Source organism: Pelobates fuscus, chromosome 6 (genome assembly GCF_036172605.1).
Source record: "Pelobates fuscus isolate aPelFus1 chromosome 6, aPelFus1.pri, whole genome shotgun sequence".
In the NCBI taxonomy this organism is placed as follows: domain Eukaryota; kingdom Metazoa; phylum Chordata; class Amphibia; order Anura; family Pelobatidae; genus Pelobates; species Pelobates fuscus.
In genome coordinates, this window is record NC_086322.1 from 82479132 (window position 1) to 82500759 (window position 21628).

General features: G+C 41.3%; 1 protein-coding gene across 4 annotated transcripts in view; it reads left to right on the forward strand.

Annotated features, from left to right (window-relative positions):
* Positions 1-21628, forward strand: part of LIMCH1 (LIM and calponin homology domains 1) — a 245787-nt gene that overhangs the window by 75852 nt on the left and 148307 nt on the right. For all 4 annotated transcript variants that reach the window (XM_063457904.1, XM_063457907.1, XM_063457908.1 and 1 more), the window contains exon 2: positions 19447-19517. In XM_063457904.1, the coding sequence (XP_063313974.1) occupies positions 19447-19517 (71 nt within the window). The remainder of the gene's footprint in view (positions 1-19446; positions 19518-21628) is intronic.

Consider the following 21628-nt stretch of genomic DNA (forward strand, 5'->3'; position numbering starts at 1 on the left):
TATTTTAATATTTTTTTATTTTTATTTTATAAATATTATTTTATTTTATTAATATTTATTTTTTGTCCCCCCTCCCTGCTTGATACATGGCAGGGAGGGGGGCTCTCCTTCCCTGGTGGTCCAGTGGCATTGGCAGTTCAGTGGGGGGGGAGGGGGGCTTTCAGAAAGCACTTACCTCTCCTGCAGCTCCTGTCAGCTCCCTTCTCCTCCGCGCCGGTCCGTGCAGCTCCTCTGTCAGCTCACAGTGTAAGTCTCGCGAGAGCCGCACTATGACCGCGGCTCTCGCGAGACTTACACTGGGAGCTGACCGAGGTGCTGAACGGACCGGCGCGGAGGAGAAGGGAGCTGACAGGAGCTGCAGGAGAGGTAAGTGCTTCCTGCCAGCCCCCACAGCCCCCTAGTCTGTATTATGGCAATGTAAATTGCCATAATACAGACACTGACTCGAGTTTAAGCCGAGTTGGGGTTTTTCAGCACAAAAAATGTGCTGAAAAACTCTGCTTATACTAGAGTATATATACGGTATATTTGCTCTTGTATCACACACATGCTTTTTAGTATAATGATTAATGCAGGTTTCTAAAAGGTCCATTATAATTGTATGTATTGTGAAAGAACACTAACTTTAACCCCTTAAGGACACATGACATGTGTGACATGTCATGATTCCCTTTTATTCCAGAAGGTTGGTCCTTAAGGGGTTAAAGGTTCACTATAGTCACCAGAACAACTACAGCTTATTGAATTTGTTCTGGTGAGTAGAATCATTACCTTCAGGCTTTTTGCTGTAAACACTGTCTTTTCAGAGAAACTGCAGTGTTTACATTACAGCCTAGTGATAACTTCACTGGCCACTCCTCAGATGACTGTTAGAGATCCTTCCTGGGTCATGGCTGCCTAAAATACATCCAAACATTCAGTGTCTCTTTGTAACGAAAATATACCCCAACACGCAGGATTCAACTCAATAGAAGACAACACAGAGGGGAGATAAGTCTACCGGACCTTAGAATGGCCAGACTCGACGTATATGAGAGGAGTACAGAGTCAGGAACGATCCGAGGTCAAGGGCACAAAGAGACAGCGTAAACTAGGACTAGCCGGGGTCTGGTACACAGTAAACAGCAAGCCGGCAAACAGAACAGATAAGGATAAAGAGAAAACGTAGTCAGAAACAAAGCCAAGGTCAAGTACGAAGGAACACAACTGAACACAACAAGCGCTAAAGGGAACTGAAACAGAAACCACGATAGGGCAAGGAACTAAGGGAGAAAGGTGAGTATATATACCTTAACATCTATTTTGATTGGCCCCTGTCATATCCACGCCCCCAAAAGGTAAGTGTATGGGGAGTTTGGCATGACAGGGACCAATGGAAGGCCTTTGCCAATCTAGGCTCCCACTGTCCCTTTAAGAGCGCGCCCGATACACGCGGCGCGCTCTTAGTCGGGCGGGACACGTGACCGCTTCTCGTGGTCACTGCCCGCCTTCCTGTAACAGCCGTCGAATGAGCCGCGCACGGCTTGAACAGAGGACCCCAGCCGACCCCTGGAAAGGGTAAGTACCGCTACACTCTTCCCTCTGCATGCAGACACTGAATTTTCCTCATAGAGATTCATTGTTTCAATTCAGGCTACCACTTCTGATTATGTCAGCAGACTGCTTATTTTTCTGAGTCTAACAGCATGCAGAGTTACAGCTTCAGGCTTGAATACAGTAAGATTTTGCTATATTTATGGAGGCATGAGGTGCCCAGGGGGGCTAGATGGTGGTGTTAACACATACATGTTTGTGTTCCTGACCCTACAGTGATCCTTTAATAATATATATTTTTTTACATCCAAGTCAAAACTTCTCTCGTCTTATGCTTGCATAACAGCTGCTGTGCTATGCTAATCCAGTGCTTAACATAAAGCATTGGGCAACAGTGAGCATCTCAAAACTACTACATAAAGGTGTAATGGTTTTGGTACTTTGAGTATTGCCACTCAAGTATATATCTGGAGAAACTCTGATTATCATGCACCTCATATATTATATATAACCAGGTTACAAGTGTGTGTGTGTGTACTCTTTCAAGACAGTGTACAAATGCAGAGCAAAGCAGATCACCACAGTGTAAATGATTTGTGTACCTTGCTTGGGACATTACATGTACCCCAGAAGTCAAGTTGGGTAAACTCTGAAATATTCTGTTATTGGGGAATGTTGTTATATGGGTAGGTAGTGTAATGTATAAATGCATAATTTCTAGCACTAAACATTTGCTCTTGAATTTGTTTTGACGACTGTCCTGGAACAAATATGCTAGGAATGAATAGATAGTATTGACAAGAAGCATTCCCACGGATTTATTTGGAAGTCCCACTCGTTAACAATGTAACCAACAATGGTTAGCAGGGTTTTCACACGGATTCTGGTGCATCAAACTACAGAATCTGGAAAATATTTTTTTCCCCATAACGTTTGGAAAGGGTTTACCTATCATGAGGTTTAATAATCACAATTCTTATACTATGATCGTTTTAACCTACGCTTCTGCTACAGCTACTAGTCATCAACCAAAATGAAAATGATTTTACCTGTGCAGACCAGACTGTAGTCCCAGTCCCAGTTATCATCGGTTTGCAACATTTCAGTCATAGACTAGAGACGGTGGTGTGGGGGCAAGGGGAGGAATCTCTGGACTTGGCGTTACATTTTTGACACAGAATACCACCTAGCCAGTATTATAACTCCTGTGCCCTTGCTTCCTGAATCATGTGATTGTTATTTTGGATAAAATGGCAACCTTGCATATATACAATTACATCAATGGTTGGAACATATACGATGCTTGATTTCCACTGTTTTAGTTTTGGACTGAGTGATATGTTGTCTTGTGCTGGGCGATTGTCAGCCAGTCATAGTGTGTGTTACTGTTGCAGATGCATTGGGCACCTCTGTAATTCTCATCTGCATTCTGAGGGGTACATTTCAAGCGATATTCTTTTGGAATTGAAGCATGCTTGCATTAAAACAAAATAATCTTTATATTGGACACCCTGTGCGCATACTATTTGGCCTCATGCACTATTTTCTAGGTATAATCCTCGGATAAAAATGTCTACCGCCCCCCCCCCCCCCTTCCTTTTTCATGTTTGGACAGAATGTAACAATAGAAGTGGTGTACTAATTTTTGCCCCTGCAGGCAGCTGGTTTGGATTTTAATTACACAGGTTGTTCTATTGTGTGTGTGTGTGTGTGTAAAATGTCTCGGTGAATGGTTACGGCGTGTTCCCAAAACAGACCTGGGAACCTGTTCTCTTCCAAGCAGTTTACTTTGTGTGCTGGGCTCACATTAAACCTGCGTGCATCTGTGTGCAATACATACCTGCAATTATTTGTTTTAAACTTCAAAGGCTCTGCGGCATATTTTCCTCTTTTCATATTTTTTGCACAATCTTTATACATTTATTGATTCCTCTCATCTTTTTTTTGTCGTCTGCATCATGTAATAATCCCCTGCTTTCCGTATGACAAGTTGTGTATAGTTTTTAAATGATGGCAGATATGAGCCGTGTGAATGCTTTACTTCAAAAGAAGCGATGAGCGTGATCACAATCATCCTCCTGGATAAAGCATGCTAGAATGCCATCTGTCAAAACACGCCATCGACTTACACTTTATTTAAAGTTACACCCCAGGCTGCAGGGTGGGGATACAGTGGGGTATTGCTGTACATAGATAATGCATTAAGGAATACTAATGATATAATATAGTGTGCAGCAAATCAGCGGGACGCACTCATTCTGCGGAGTTGTTGACGGAAATCAGTGTAAGATCTCAGTCTGTGTGCCGTATGCTTTCTGTGAATGTTGAATGATGCTTTCTTAACGTGTTCTCTTGAAGGGCAACAGTAGCTGTGTATTACTTCTTGGTAGTAGGAGTTTAATTTGTGGAAGAAGATTAACAAAGCGATTTTCCATTCTCACCATACCTATGGTCAAATTGTTTTTAGATCGTTTGACAAAAAAAAAATGACACCCTACTAGCACAGAATGACATTATGGTCACAGCTGATACCAGCAACATTCATGTCCACACACCCTCCTATCCCACTAACATAGTGCCCATGTAGGAGCTATGACTGGTTAGATCCATATGCTTGCATAAGTAGTATGCAAGTGAGGATCAGCATTCTGTTTTTGACATCTTATCTGTGAGTCGGGGTTGGACTTCATACCTTAAAGGGACACTATAGTCACCCAGACCACTTCAGCTCAATGAAGTGGTCTGGGTGCCAGGCCCCTTAAGTTTTAACCCTTCACATGTAAACATAGCAGTTTCAGAGAAACTGCTATGTTTACATAGCAGGTTTAATCCAACCTCTAGTGGCTGTCTCCTTGACAGCCGCTAGAGGCGCTTCTGCGATGCTGGATGCGAAATTCGCATGCAGAACGTCCATGAGAAAGCATTGAGAAATGCTTTCCTATGGACTGTTAGAATGCGTGTGCGGCTTTTGCCGAGGGAGCCCAGCACTGAGGGTGAGGGTCCCCCAATGATGACACAGTGTCAGGAAAACGGGTTTGTTTTCCTGACACTATAGTGATCCTTTAAATGGTCTTTAAAGGATCACTATAGTGTCAGGAAAACATAGCTGTTTTCCTGGCACTATAGTGCCCTGAGGGTGCCCCCACCCTCAGGGACCCCCTCTCGTGGTGCTGAAGGGGTTAAAACTGCGTCGCAGATGCACCTCTAGTGGCTGTCCGGAAGACAGCCACTAGAGGCTGTCTTAACCCTGCAATGTAAACATACCAGTTTCTCTGAAACTGCTATGTTTGCATATGAAGGGTTAAAACCTGAGGGACCTGGCACCCAGACCACTTCATTGAGCTGAAGTGGTCTGGGTGACTATAGTGTCCCTTTAATGTCTAATTCTGACTTTTATGCATGTGAAATGGCTCACTGAGATTAGATTTCATACATATGTAAATATTAAGTGACGCAGATGTTATTTATTTCACTGTTGGGAATCCTGCATTTCAGACTTTTGATGGACGCTGCAGAGTGATACTGTTTATTTAAAGGGTTACTCTAAGCACTACATTCACTACAGGCCATTGAGCTGGTTTATAACACTTGGGCTGAGAGCACCCAAACAAACTGTCACTAATGTGCCTAGATGTAATGCTTAGTGCCCTTTGGAACAACTTTTTCAATGCTGTTATGTAACTAACTCTTACTCTTATTGGCATGTTAATGTGTAATAATAATAATAACAACAAAGTATTTTACCAGGAAAGGTACATTCAGATTACTCTGGTTTTCAGGTACATCCTGGGGATGTTACTGTAGCCCTCGGAAAGATGAACCCTGCCAGGATTTGAACCTGCGACCGATGATGCATTAGCCCACTGAGCTATCACATACATATTAAAGAACATTTCAGGACTGCTCTATGCTGTCCATATTCCACTGGCCAAATTCTTGTGTGATATGCCTCCTTTTTGCTCTACTATAACTACTTAACCACTTAAGGACACATGACATGTGTGACATGTCATGATTCCCTTTTATTCCAGAAGTTTGGTCCTTAAGGGGTTAAAACATTTTATAAATAATACACACTTTATAAGAAGATACTGTTCAGTTGTTTGCTGGCTTGGTATTCTGCAGCCAGCAGAGGACACTGCCTTTGTAATGGCACTGAGTTAGCATTATGTTCCTGGGTTGATGTAATTATGGGCACCACAGTAAAAGATAAGCGCTCACCTGAGCAGAAACCACAATCCTGAGTGCTGTCGAGGTAGTACATGATCCTGCCTTGAAAAGGGACACTAAGATCATATTTCTGCAGTCTCACTGCTCAATTCTGACATTTAAGAGTTAAATCAATTTTGTTTGTTTATGTCCTAGCGATACCTCTCCTGGCTAGTACTCACATGGCCTGCATGAAAAAAATGGCTTCACTTCCAATAGGTGTTAACATGCTTTAGAAGTGCTTACGGCATACTCTGTAAATTTAAATCCAACAATAGGGGACTCCTGTCCAGTCTAAAAGGCTATTAACAGAGCAGAAAAGAAGACATTTGAAATTAATCAGAATATGCAATAAAGAAAGTTGAAACGTTATATATCTATTTATAGGAAGTGTTTAGGAAGGCTGCGTAAGTCACATGCAGGGAGGTGTGGCTAGGGTTGCATAAACAAAGGGATTTAACTCTTAAATGGCAGAGAATTGAGTAGTGAGACTGCAGGGGCATGTTCTATACACCAAAACTGCTTCATTAAGCTAATGTTGTTTTGGTGCCTATAGTGTCCCTTTAATCCCTTAAGGACACATGACATGTGTGACATGTCATGATTCCCTTTTATTCCAGAAGTTTGGTCCTTAAGGGGTTAAGAGTAAATGCTTAAAAATAGAAGCGGAGTTACCTAAAAAGTCAATGCAAAGTTTATAACAATGATTGACAGGGAGCCAAGATGCAGGTGTCCTGTTGCAGGATAAAGAGGATTGGATTTCTACATTTAGTTTTAGTTTTTATACCTTGCAAATATAGATCTGCTAAACTTGGCTATAGATGAGCAAAATATAAAACAAATCCTTGGATGTGAGAGTTCCCTTTTAAATTACTATCAAAAGCTGCAAATGAAGATAGCTGTTTCTTGGTTCCTGTTTTTGTTTATCCATTCTTTTTGACTAATTGATAGATGCCTAAATGTCAGCTAATTTCTATTCTTCTGGGGAAGAGAGCCAATGGAAAATGATCAGTGTCAGACGCACTCATTCCGCTACAAAGAGTTAAGGCGGTGGAATTTCACACGTAATCGTTTCAATTATGCAGCACAAATTCTTTTGGAATTTTCTCACTGATCTCAAAAGACTGTTGTACTGTGGGCCAGTGTCTGACGGCGCAGGCTGGGCTGTTTTTCCGATGAGCATTTGTTCTAGGATACAGTGAGAGGAAGGACTGGAAGATGTGCAGCCAAACACTGTTCATTAGCTTTCATTGGCACATTGTACACGAAGATACCGCATTGTTTATTTTCTTTGGTTTTGGTCAGATGATCAAAAACATTGTTTTGTTCCTAAATCTTTCCTCTACCCTATGGATCTCTTAAGGCCAAGGCTATACGCTTTCGTTATTTAGCCTTGTACATTCGCACGTGTTGTTCCGCGTGTCTGTATGTAGATTAACCAAGGCTTAAAGGACCCCTATAGGCACCCAGACCACTTCAGCTCAATGGAGTGGTCTGGGTGCCAGGTCCCCCTAGTTTTAACCCTTTCTGCTGTAAACATAGCAGTTTCAGAGAAACTGCCATGTTTACATTGAGGGTTAGAAATAGGGTATTCAGCAAACCATGTTTCCAAACGTCTGTGTACGGAGGTGTAAAGTAAACCAAGCCGTATAAACAAATTCAATGACTGTGGAAGTGTCTCCTATATTAATACTATTTATATATTAATACCATATCTCTAAAGGCAATAGAAAGAAAAGGATGGAGGAGAGAGATGAAAAGAAGGGGAATAGTGGATCAGGGCCTTGAGCCCTTGAGAGAGCTGATTGTATGTCTTGGTTTGTCACTTTCTAAGGATCCCAAATCTAGTGGTTCCAGCCCTAACCTCCTTTGGCTGTGAAAGAACAGTTCTGACTTTAATTTCATATGCTAGATGAGGGAAAACAAATTCAAATTGTTTAAACGATTCCTTTCCAAAAGCAATATGATTTCTGTTACGATTACTTCTACAAAGTTTGCATATTTAAAGGAACACTATAGTGTTGGGAATACAGCTTTGCATTCCTGACACTATAAGAACCCTCTGCCCTAACCAACCACCCCCTAGGTGACGTAAAGGGTTAAACACTTGATTCCAGTGCTGAGAGGCCCTTCGTCTGCCGTCAGCGAATGGGGAGAAACGAATCTGCATGCGCAGTGAGCACCATGTGTGCATTAGGCCTACTCCATAGGATAGCAGTGACAATCCTTTCCTACAGTGTTTCGGGGTTTTGCAAAGCATGGGGACATCCAGGGTCATTTCACAGACGGTCTAGTAGACCGCCTCTAAAACTCTCTAAAACTGCAAAGGTTAACATTACAGGGTTAAGGGGACCGGAAACTGCACCCAGACCACTTCGATAAGATTAAGTGGTCTGGGTGCCTATAGTGTCCTTTTAAGAAGTTCAGAGTACTTCTTACATTTTTAGGAAGCTATTTTGCCACCCGTATCTACCATGATTTGCAGTAGTAGTAGTATTTTTAATTGGTTTTATTTTTCGTCCCACTTTCCCATAAAGTATACTGTGGATGAATATTTTTTGCATGTGTTTCAGAGTGTGATTGTAACCCAGCGTGTTCAGGCTTAAGTTGCAGTCTACAAACAAACCAGAGTCTACGATCATGCACCCCCTGCTTTCAAACTTTTATATAACCAGTTCTGGTGCAAACAATCTCTCTATCAAGCACATTTATAGGTTGCATTGCCTATAGTATATGTGCAGGAGTAAAAACATCATGTAATAATTGTATTTTATGTTTTCTCCATTCTGTCTTCCTTCCTTTTTTTTCTTTTCTATTTCATTATTCTCTGATCTCTCTTATTCTGTCATTACACACACTGTTTGAAATGTGTTCACTTCCTGGATTCTGACTTGGCTCTCATTCAACACTTCTTGTACTTTTATTATTCCCCCCCCCCCCTTGAAAACATCTGTGCTTCTGCCTCCTAGTATAACTCACTGTGCACTTGTCCACCATGCTTCCCTTTTGTGATGGCCACTCTGACTTTAATCTATAGCTTGAAGTGCTTGTTACTAGGAGTATAATATTCATTCTGAATATTCTATCGTAGAGCAAGTATTCTATTTTCTTGAATGTTCTCCTCTTTCACATGAAGAGGTGCATGCCATCCAATGTCAAGTCTTGAGGATTAATACTATTCCAGCATTGGAAGGTCGAAGGTTGTGATGGTCTATTATCTATTGACAAACATGTGAGTTGGCCAATATGCTGCTTGCTGCAAAGGTTCATATGTGCCTATAATAAGCCAGAAGCTTGGTCTTACTCCTAAACCTATTGTAGAATTCTCCTACATCCAGTCCTTGGAGTAGAATCATGTGGTGGTGTGTCTGGGGTTTTGGATCTAGACCATTCCATCAGATCAGAATTATTCCATTACTTCAGTCGTTAAACTGTGTATTTTGACATTTTGAGGAATTGCAGTCCGTTGATTTAAGATGGTTCTGTTGTTTGAGATGTCAATCTTTCTGAATTTAAACAGGGCAGATGTTTTCCAGACCAGCTGCTATGACTTTAAGCCTTTCCTTTGTGCTCCTCAATATCATCTGGCAATGGAACGTGCATTGTTTGGGACAACATGGAGCAGTAGGTGTTCCCACAAATGTTTGTTGCCAGCTGTTTGACAATAAAACGTTAAATGCTGCATAGCTGTTACATTGTGTATATCTCCATTTTTTACATATGTTTCCTGTTGCATACTTTTAAACCATAAACTAGTAGTCAATAGTCACATTCCAGTTCTCTGAAAATCATAAAAATGTTTTGCCGAGGGGCGGGGCCTACCGCTGAGCTGAGCGGACGCAGAAAAATGCTGCTGCTGCTCTTCAAGGCATACATTGCTGACTACAAGCCACAAACAGCCCTTAAAAGCCACAAATGTTCCACCAACCGCAAGGTGATATCAAGGGGCACATATTGGCACCAAACAAGCAGCCTACCCTGCAGGAATCACCGATGCAACACTCCAGGCCTACAAACGTGGACGGCACAGGGGAGGCAGGCGCTCCCCTGTTGCCCACAACGGCTACAATCTTTAACATGGGCCCTCGTCTCCCCCCCTATGGACCGATGGGGGTTATCTCGGTCCCAGGAGAGCCCCTCCGAGCTGAATGGCAGCAGCCCCAGACGGGAAGAAGATTTAGCCCAAATTGTGAGTGACCGGGACAGATGCTGCAAGCAAAACTTGGACAAAACTGACATTGGACAGCCGGGACAAGGCATTTAGTCTGACTGGTTCACCGCTCTCTAAGGAAGTATTCGAAAAGACTCAGAAAGTGTCTCAGAGCAGGCTTGTGTATACTACCACCCTTGCTACAATGCAAAGTTGTGACTGTGTTTAGTGTGACATTTTAACACTGATCAGAAAGTCAAACAAAACCTTGTGCACAAAAAAATGTGTTTTGGTACTTTTATTTTTGCTGTGTTTTTGCTACTATTTAATCTTTATACAAGAGTGGATCAGTGTCTGCCTAATCCATTAATAGATCTATCATATCTTGTGAATTTAATCCGATTACTGCTAACTGCGTAACACAATCTAATGGGCAGCGTTAGAAACGGCATTTAAACAAAACTCTATTGACACAGAGAAGAACTCCATGAAACCGTAATAACCTTTCACATTCTATCTGTGGAATTAAATTCTCATGCTGCGAGCCAAGACATGCTGGATCTGCAATAGCTGGGGTGCCATTGCAGTGGTAGTGCTCATACTGGCTAATAATGCCTTAAAGGGAAGCTGTCATTTCACAGAGTATTTTTACTCTTCTGTTTACTTATCTGCTAGATTTAAACAAATCTGTGTTTGTAAAGTCTGGAAAATATGAGGTGTAGAAATCCATACTACTGTATTTACTTTTATTCTGGACCGGAGTGCTTCCATCGCATCACCCTGCCCATCATTGTTATAAGCTCCGCCTTTTAAAACTGTCAGTCAGCATAGAGAGAGGAGGAGGAAAACAGAAAATATTTCAAATGCAGTATGTGCCTTGTTGTGCATGTGCTGTTCTGGAATATGGTTTCATATAATATGGGGAGACTGTAGCAAGCATGTGCAAGAAAGCAGGTCTACGTTTGGGTGAATTCCCTCGAACATAGACCGGTTCACTAGTGCATGGTATCCCTGAATCTATGTTCGGGGAAACTAACCCAACCAAAGATTATCGAACTAGCGACTAGCGACTTTCTCATAGGGAAAGCATTGGATTGGCTAAAATCAACAGGGTGGGGCCAAATGCCGTTTTGGCCAATCTGCACCTCCTCATAGAGGTGAATTGAATCAATGCATCTCTATGAGGAAAACTCATGGTCCCCATGCAGCGCGTAGGGACGCTGAATGGCAGGGCTGCTTACTGTGCAGCACTGAGCCAGGAAGCACCTTCAGTGGCCATCTGAGGAGTGGCCACTTGGAGGTGTCCCTAGGGGAAATGTAAACACTGCCTTTTCTCTGAAAAAGCAGTGTTTGCATGAAAATGCCTGAAGGCAATGATTATACTCACCAGAACAACTACATTAAGCTGTATTTGTTCTGGTGACTATAGTGTCCCTTTAATATTTCTGATGCAGGTGACACTTTTGGTGCCAGTTGATCTTTAAAAAATATGGACTGATGTGCAACATTGAAACACAGACATGGTGAACTGTGTCTCCTGATGAAAGCATTTTACAACTAAAGAACCTTTTTGATTTATAGTATCTCCAATATTGAATTATATATTTTTTCCCAGTAGAGAGAGTCACAAAAGTGGTCTACTTGTCAGAAAAAAATGATTTACTAGCTCATGGTATTCTGTTTATAAGTGTGTTCCCAATTGTTGGAATAGGACCGTCTATTCATCAGACTGCAGACATCTACCCACAGTGTGCTCGATACGCAAATGGTGTATTGAAAATAGAAAATCTACAATACAATAACAGAAAAACATAGTGCAATAATGCTATAACAATTTAAAATGGTGAGTAAATGCAAAATTGTCACACTCACAAACCAAAATTGATTGTAGGCGTTATCATAAACCTCAGGACTTGTGGAGCATCATGGCAGATATAAAGGAGAGAAAATATAAAAATAATAGTGCAGAGTATCTTGATAAAAGTGAACACTTTAATATACAAACACACTTACAAAAATGAAGTGGAAAACAGGCACATCAATAAATCCAATCTCGGGATCCCTGGAATCAGGAACACCAAAATGACCAATATCCAGAATATAAAAAGATGTGAAAGTAAAAATAAAAATACAAAATAAATAAAACCAAAGTCAAAAGTTCTGCACTAAAATAGAAAGCCCTACGCGTTTCGTTCAGTAACCTGAACTTCCTCAGGGGCAAATGAATCTCCTAGTCTGCATGCAACGTCCTTCAAGTCCCGATCTCCTTTTAAACTCATCTGAGTTTGGCGCGTAGTAAGTCCCAGCCTATCCACAGCATACTTCCGGGTTCGGCATTTTCTATACTTCCGGGTGCGTCCCAATGACGCCACCGGAAATGCGACTCCGGTTTCATTCATGGACTAAACCGGATATGATGATGCGTTCCATTCGGCAATTTTGCGTTCCACCACTCGTCAAGGGGGCAGAAAAGAACCATAATACAAAGAAACAGTAATTACCAAATCGAAAATCGATCTCATATCCCATAAATTAAATAATTCACCAGGATATCAATAAACAAACCTTCCTCTATATAAAGTTATTAAATACATAACACAAATAAAAATAAAAATAAAACCGCTTAAGACATATACATAAGGTCTTAAAGGAACAAACCCATCAAAAATGGTGTATTGCCTTCAATAAATAGTTTACTGTAGCAACGCTGCCTTTCCCACTTCACACGTCTAACACTGGGAATAGTCTAATGAAGGTATTTGGCAGAATGTTCTATTTTACAATTGAATGGGTCAATTATGCAATTACAAAGTGAAGGCCAGGCCACCAAGCTAAAGCCATATATAGGTAATTTGGGTCCTTGTTCGGTTGTGAACTGCTTTTGCAGGCTGTGTCTCAAGCAGTAACAGTACAACGTGTGTTCTTGTTGCTGAATGTCTCTGGCACCTCCCAGCCCCTCTTGAGTTCTGAGCAGAATTGAAAGCTGCTTTTCAAACCCTCTCAGCTGGGGAAAAGCTGTCACTTTGTACTGGACATAGTTTGAGTCCTTTTGAGCTGGAAGATAACCTAAAGCAGAGCTCGAGCGGTCTGTAAGCTCCATTCGTGAGCTCTGAGTGGTGAGAGTTGCAGTCTTCATCCAGCAACAAAGGAAAAGCCTCAGATCCAAAAACTTGTGATTCTCTGCCATTGTGTTTTACAGTTTTCTGTAATTTTACAGAGGTGTGTCCTGTGACCTTACAACTTGTTTTCTATAAAGGAAGATAGATTTTATTATTTTGGAATCACATGAGAAATAAAAGCACTCATTGTGCCTCCACATGCCATCTATATGCTGGAAAATAGCACCACATTGAATAGAAATGAGCTCTGCACAACGGTAGATGAGTTTATACATGTGAAATAGTCAAAGCAGTATATTAAGGGTTAAATGGAATAAGCACTAGTTTTGCAAAGCATGCAATATTTCATATTCAGGTCACAAGTTTATGAAAACTGCTACTTAATCCATTGAAAATATGATGGTTATCAGCATAGCACTGTGTTTCAATGCCGCAAACCAAGCAGTCTGCCCGCTCACAAAGGATTTAGTGTTTCCTGTGTGACTTGTGGTTAGGTAACACCCTGAAACCAGGCCTTGGTTCCTGCTTGTGTTTCATTGTCTGCATTGAGGTTTTTTTGGAGACTACAATAATCAAGAATTTCCTGAAATTCTTTTAAAACCATCGTCCGGGCACCAAAATGCGACTTTTTTTTTGTGTGAGAATGCTGTGAAGATCTCTCTGAAAGTTTCTATTTAAAGAACAGCATTTATGTATCTCACGTATTTAAAGGGACACTATAGTCACCCAGACCACTTCAGCTCAATGAAGTGGTCTGGGTGCCAGGTCCCTCAGGTTTGAACCCTTCACATGTAAACATAGCAGTTTCAGAGAAACTGCTATGTTTACATTTGGGGTTAATCCAGCCTCTAGTGGCTGTCTTCCGGACAGCCATTAGAGGCGCATCTGCGACTCTGGAGGCGAATTTCGTCTCCATCGCGTAGAGTGTCCATAGGAAAGCATTGAGAAATGTTTTCCTATGGACACCTTGAATACGTGCGCTGCATTTGCTGCACATGCACATTCGGCTCTAGTGATGTCGAATGGGTGAACGAATGTCGGACGGGGAGGAGAGGTCACCAGCGCCGAGGGAGCCCGGAACTGGATTAAGGTAAGTGGCTGAAGGAGTTTTAACCCCTTCAGCGCCACGGGAGGGGGACCCTGAGGACGGGGGCACCCTCAGGGCACTACAGTGTCAGGAAAACTGCTTTGCCATACTCCACTCTCACATCCTGCTCTGCTACTTTTCCACCTTGTTTGGTGTTTGGTCATCCTTGCTGCCCTGTTGTGTATTTGTACCCCACGTCCTCTAGACTGTAAGCTTGTTTGAGCAGGATCCTCATCTACCTATTGTTCCTGTGTCACTGTGTAATTGTCTCATTTATTGTAATTCCCCACTCCCCCTTTCATAATATTGCAAAGCACTGCGGAATTAGTTGGCGCTACATAAATACCAATAATAATATCACTTTGTTTATTCAGTCCTAGCCACACCCCATGCAGCTGACTTGCACATCCTTTCTAAACACTTCCTGTATAGAGAGATCTATTTATTAATCTTCCGTTATTACACATTCTGCTAATTTAGAATGTATCTCCTGCTTGGTTAATAGTCTTTTAGTAAAGGCAGGAGCACCCATTGTGTGATTTAAAGTTAACTTTACAGAGCAGGGGGTAAAAACCTTTAAAGCAAGTTAACATCTGATTGAAAGTGAAACTATTTTTTTCATGCAGGCTGTGTGGCTAGGGATGCATAGATAGAAATAAATGTGATTTAAAGGGAAACTATAGGCACCCAGACCACTTGAGGTCATTGAAGTGGTCTGGGTGCAGTGTGTCACAATTGCACTTAGTGCTGCAATGTAAAAACGTTGCGGTTCCAGAGAAACTGCAATGTTTGCATTGCAGCACGAAGTCTGCCTCTAGTAGCAGTCTCCAGGGAGTGGCTTCCTGTATCCTAACTGTACTTGGGTCTGGTAAATGACTCTGGACCTCCTGATGTGCTGTGACCCAGCGCAGAGGGACATCAGCGATGTGATAAGGTAAGTAAAAATGGTTTTAAACCCTTGGTTCACAGGGGAGGGGTGGCAGAGGGGCTGTAATGCCAGGAATGCAACTATATAGTACTGGCACTTATAGTATCCCTTTAACTTCTAGATGGCAGAGAATTGAGCAGTGAGAATGTAGGGGCATGATCTATACACCAAAACTGCTTCATTGAGCTAATGTTGATTTGGTGCCTATAGTGTTTCTTTAACACAAGCATGTCAAACTCAAAGGCTAACACTGGCCAAATAAAGATGTCTTAAAGCGGCACTGTCATGGCCGAAGTCCCTGTGGGGCACGTCATCTGCCCACACTAGATAGCGCTGTGAAATTCCCACGCATGCCCAGTTAAACACTTGGGCATTCGAATGGGAATTTCATCTATTCATTCATTCGTCAGAAAGACTAATAAATTAATAGAAATTTCAAACTAATGAACAAAGACCTCTTCGTTCATTTGGTTTATTACAAGGAGCGAGCTACCGGGGCACAGCTCCCCGTAACTTCCTAAGCCCCCCCCCCAATGTCCTCCCTCACTCTATGGGGGTCAATATGACCCCCATAATAGCATAAGCGAGATTAAAATGGCTGCTCACTGTTGTAAAAAAGAAAAAAGCCCCCCCCCTAACATGTGCCCCCATGGTGGGGCATCTATTAACTAGCGTGTGAGTGGGGGCTATAAAAGTAAATGGGGGACATAGGGTAATGGGGGGTGGACATAGTGTCCGCCCCTGGCCCCATCCCCTAAGCGGCAGGTGGGGGCCATAAATAACAATAAGGTGGGACCTATTGCCCTCCCCCCTCCCCCCCGGTCCCCCACCCCTGAGCGGCGGGTGGGGGCCCTAAATATCAATAAGGGGGTACACCTATTGTACTCCCCCCTGAACGCCCACCCTTCAGGTGACTAGGGGTCCCTAAGCCCCTAGTCACCACCCCCACCCAAATTTTTTTTAATAAAGACTCCCCTCACCCTAAAAATAGTGAGTGGGGAACATTAAAACTAAATTCCTGTAAATAAAAAATAACTTACCATTTCATGTCTTATTTTTTCTAAAATCTTTTTTTCAGCCCCAAAAAAGACCAAATAAAAATCCTTAATACCAGTCGAACTATGAAAATAAAATAGAATAAACACCAGCACAAAAAAAAAGACGGAAAAAAAAACCCTTAGCTAAAAAAGTAATCCATCTTCTCCCATGGAGGGCGCCGTGCAGACTGAGCTCCGCAGGGCAGGGAAAGGCTTATAAAGCCTTCCCACGCCCTGCAATGAGGCTCAGAGCGCTCTGATTGGTTGGTTTAAGCCAACTAATCAGAGTGGACTGACAGGTAAGTCTCTACATTTACCTGTCACAGCACTCTGGTTGGCTTGAAATCCAACCAATCAAAGTGCTCTGTGTCATTTTACACAGCGTGGGAAAGTTCTTTGGAAGATTTCCATGCTGTGTAATTTGACTCATAACACTGTGATTGGTTGATTGAAAGCAACCAATCAGAGTGTTGCTCTGTGCTCAGTGTTCCTCTGTGCTGGGGAACTCACCACCCCCTGCCGACGTCAGATCCGAATGTGCATCTGCGCGCGCATTCAAACCACCCACAGGAAAGCATTACTCAATGCTTTCCTATGGACGTCCAGCGTCTTCAGACTGTGGTTTTCACAGTGAGAATCGTCAATGAGACCGCTACTAGAGGCTGGATTAACCCTCAGTGAAACATAGCAGTTTCTATGAAACTGCTATGTTTTCAGCTGCAGGGTTAGAACTAGAGTGACCTGGCACCCAGACCACTACATTTAGCTAAAGTGGTCTATGTGCTGATAGTGATCCTTTCATTTTGTTTTTCACACCTATCAAATGCATGGTTGTTTAAAAAAATTTTTTTAAAAAATCCTGGAACATTGCCGTTCCATTTTAAGCTCAAATGATTTTTGTTTATATAATATCTATTTGCGTTAAGATTGAATCCGCACTCACAAACCTTTTGCCAAAAACAACTTGTTTACCAAAAAGTCTCTGGGTTAAATCTTTCAGTGTATTATTCTGTGTGTATATAAATGTCTGTTGGTTAATATAACAATTGTGCAACATACAAAATGCTGCTTGCTCAACACTAAACCAGTTATAAAGCTTATAGAGTCGTATAGCCATCGACCTTAAATGAAATAAGGATTGAGTTACAACGTGGCCACATAGTGCATGCCTTTCTGTGCTACAGTGTTCTCCGTTTTGGCAGGTCCTAAGTTAATAATTGCTGTTATGGGACTAATCCACTCATGAGGACCCCTGTATTCCATGGCAGCAATGCAAGGACAGTTATATACTATGTTTTTGTCTCTTTAAATGGCTCCATTTTAATAAATGCCTGTTGGGGGAGTACTCTACAATATAAAATGTTCTCACTATGTAGTTTTGATCCCAGCTTCTAAAATGGCGTATTTTGTCACAGTAGTGAGCCCTATTGCCATTGCATTGAATAATAGATTAGGTTTTGCTGAAAGAGAAGACAGGTGTTTAAACAATGGCAAATAACAGTCCGTCTCTGTCAAGTTGTGTTGAATGCTAGCATTTGGCACTGGATCATGTTGGGAAGGAAGCATTACACGCATAAGTTGTAAATTACAATTGCATAATGCTTCTTCATAAATTAGATTTTAAAATGCTTAATTGAAAACAGTTTTGTTTTTATTCCATACACTGTAAACTCTGCTTCTATTTTTTTTCATTGAGCTACGCAATGCCAAACTTGTATTAATTTCAGCTAGTTGACCTGTGTTGTCCACAATGTGCCTTCCTTTTATTTCAAATTGTCTGCTGTGTACCAGTTAATCTTACCATCCCGGTATCCATGGCTTGATGAAGGCACCGGGAGTTCTGAAACGTTGTCTAGCCGTGGTGGCTGAATAAATCACCATGCACCTTAATGCTGTGTCCTGAATATTTCATTTTCTATTACTTTCTGGTTAGGCAGAAGCCCCTGAATACAGGTTTTTCACTCTCTACCATTTGTATAATGGAAATATCTGTAAGTTATAAAAACCTGACATCACGCAGATAAAATGCTCATGTGTTGTTTACCTGTCTTGTCTGGTCTTGTTGTATCATTTTTTTTTTCCATTGTTCACAAGGAAAACATCTGATACATTTCGTTATCGTGCTGGTAACAAGCCAGGTGTGTTTGTAACAAACCTAGATAATAACTTTAATAACTGAAGATGGCCTTGTAGACCATCAACAGACAAGGCACTGATTATGAATCCAGCAGAAATACGGAAATATTGTACTAAAGTGTGATGGTAAAGTTGGCCGTGCCTGGTGAGGCCAGAAAACTGTGTCCTCTTTGCAGCGGTAGCCTTATCAGTGAAGCCTTTATTACCGTGCCAGTTTTAGGTCACCTGTTACTGATCTCTTGTGAAGCTGCACAAGCACATCAATCTGCCACCTGAGTGTCTGTTCCTTGTACGTTGTCTACAGGGATTTGCCTGTCTGGCAATGGAAAAGTTCTAATATACAGGAGAAGGCATGGGAGTCAGGGGCTGACGTTTGCTAAATTTGGATATTCACAATTGACCGGAGTTAAACCACTTGCTGTAGACAGGAATGACATGGCTCGTGAAGATTAAGTGTTGAATTAAACACTGTACTCGAACTTGGATCTGACTAGTGGAGCTTGGTACATAGACCGCAGTGCCTTGATAGGGGGCTGACAGACAATGTCCGTACGTTTCAGTCTATTCAAGGTCTGTCATGTCAGTAGTCCTTAACTAGCGTGGGCTGAACCCTAGATTAATAGAATAACTGAGATCAATAGAATAACTGAGATCACTCTGAGTTCATGTACAGTAGAAGGTCTTTAACCTTCCAAGGTTATACCCAATATTTGGGCAAGGCTGGAATTGGGTAGTGCCGCACCCCAGGTACGGTGTGCCCATATTGAGCAGTAGGGAAAATGGTCTGTCCTCATTTTGATGGCAAATGTTTTTAAGAACATTGCAATGAAAAAATGAATAGTAACGATTATCTTTTATATGCTGTCTAAATACTCGATAGTTTGCAACTCATGCAACTTTAAAAACTTTTTTTTTTAATTAAATATACAGAATCTGCAAATACACAGGGTTTTCTGACATTTTGTATTTTGCACTGCGGATCTTATTATATGGACATTATGCCCAAGAGAGCAATATTGTGAAGACACTTTTTTGGATTGTGTGTGTGTGTATGTGCTACTTCAAAAGGTTTCATTTAATTGTTTTTATATTGTAACTACATTGCTTGTTAATATATTTCTGGTACATTAAATGATCTGTTTGAATTTGTATTTACGCAAAAAAACAAACAAAAAAAAAAAACGCTTTATTTTATGCCACAAATGCATGCTGTTAATAAATCTGCACTTTCTCATGTTTCTTTTTAGCAAGTAACTGGCAGAAGTTTTGGTGACAAAGACTTCAGAACTGGGCTGGAAAATGGAATTCTCCTCTGCGAGTGAGTTTTTTATTTTTGTTTGTTTGTTTCTTTGTTCTGTTTGTATTTTTTCCCCCTTTCTTTTTAAAGAGTGCGTAACCAGTTGTGTTTTAAATTCCCTTGATGTTGGCAATGAGCAGATGTGACAGGAGGTCCTGTAAAATAATGCTGGGCATGTTCAAACCATACCGGATAAAAAGATACATTTACGGCAATAGATTACCAATACATTTATTTCTTTAGCGCCAACATATTCGTTTAAGTGAAGAGAATAATAACACAAATACATATAGGACAGTTTCGTATTTATTGTTGTAAGAAACAAGCTTAGTGCACATGCCTCAGCTGGTTTTGTGCAAAATAATTAGCCCTGACCGCAATTTTTCTTTCTTTTTTTTTTTTATTTTTTCTTGGCAGGCTATAAAAAGCTGGCTAATGACAACCATAAAAAGTTGATGTCAAATTGGCAACAGGAGATATTCAGTTTTTGCATCTCCTCTTTGACTTTTAACTCTGTTTTAATAGTTTGGCTGAAGAAAATAATTTGTCTCGGCAATACCACTTTCATCTTTATGTCCTGCACAAATTTTGAAATCTTAACACATAGTGCAAGGGTGCCCAAAACGTACATCCCCAGATGTTGTAGGACAACTCATCCCATAATGCTTTGCCAGATTTTTTTTAGATCTGGGAATCTGGTACCTCTTACTAGAGCACTGAAATCTCTTAAACAGACGCTGCAGGCACTCGGACAACTTCATCCCACTGAAGTGGTCTGGGTGCCATGCCCTCCCACCTCCTTTTTTTTAAACTGGCAGCTGAAAATATTGCAGGTTTTATGTGCCTCTGGTCAGTGGCTGTCATCAGGTAGCCACGAGAGGGGATTCTGAGAAATAGAGTAAAACTGTGACTGGCACAGCATGGTATTTTGTCGTGCAAATTAGCCTCTGAATGCTTTTTCTGTGGGAAAGCATTGGATTTGATGAGAAAATCGCTATTGAGCTCAGCCAAGAAGACGGGGCTAGTCTTATAGACCAGCAGCTGCGTAGGAGAAAAAGTAAAACCCTCCCAGCCCCCCCCCCCCCCCTGTCTGGAGGTGGGGGCTAGTAACCTAAACTACCACCAGGGAACTATAGCGTTAGGAATACGCATTTGTATTCCTAACGCAACAGTGTTCCTTTAAGGTTTAATGTTGCAAAAGGTTTCTTTAGAATAACTGTGGACAACTGGGAACTCTCCTCCCATTAAAGATGATTTGCCCACCTGCTTGCTTCAAGCTCACTAAACCTGGGCAATTCTTGCAAACTATGTTTAGTGATGCTGTGGTGTTTATTCTACGCCTCCTGGTATCACAAAACGGACAGGATTATTTACTAGTATCAATGCTTTCTTGGTGAATGTGGAAAAGAGCCTCTATATACTGAAAAATCTGGCAATGTCTACGCTTTGCAAACCATGCTCCAAATGAGCCCGAACCAGGATCCAGATATAAACTTTGAAATATGGACCTGGACTGGTAACATCTAGACCTGGGATGTTTTGTAAAAAAAATAAAAATAAATAAAAAAGGTAGTACAGGTTAAATGAGTGGTGGCTGGACAGCGCTTGCTATCCAGCCAATACAGTAAAACGTAAAAATAAATGCACATTGGGGTTCTGACTTCTCGTTATTTCCTCCTTTATGACACAAGTTGGGGCATATCTGTCAAATGTTAAGTAGCCATTGGCTTCTCACCACTACAAAGTGCATTCAATCACAATAAAAGTTACAATTGGTGCTGTGTAAATTCCAGGATCCTATAATTGGATTTATTTATTTATTTTTAAAATCGGATTCAGATGCAAAAAGTACTGATTTTTAAACCAGTCACCAAATAAATCTGACTGAACTGTGTTCATTTGGTCAGGTTGACTGAATTTTGACCGGATTTGGCTTTTGTAATGAGAATTGACGGTCCAGTCATTTTCAAAACTTTTTGTCTAAAAACAAAAAATATATATTTTTAGGTAGAGTTAGGAGATACTTATTTTACAATAATACACAGTTCACTATTGGGGACTTTGTGATAGATTTAGAGAGTTTGAGATTATCGTGTTTCTGTCTTGAACCTTATTAGCATTTATGGAGTAAG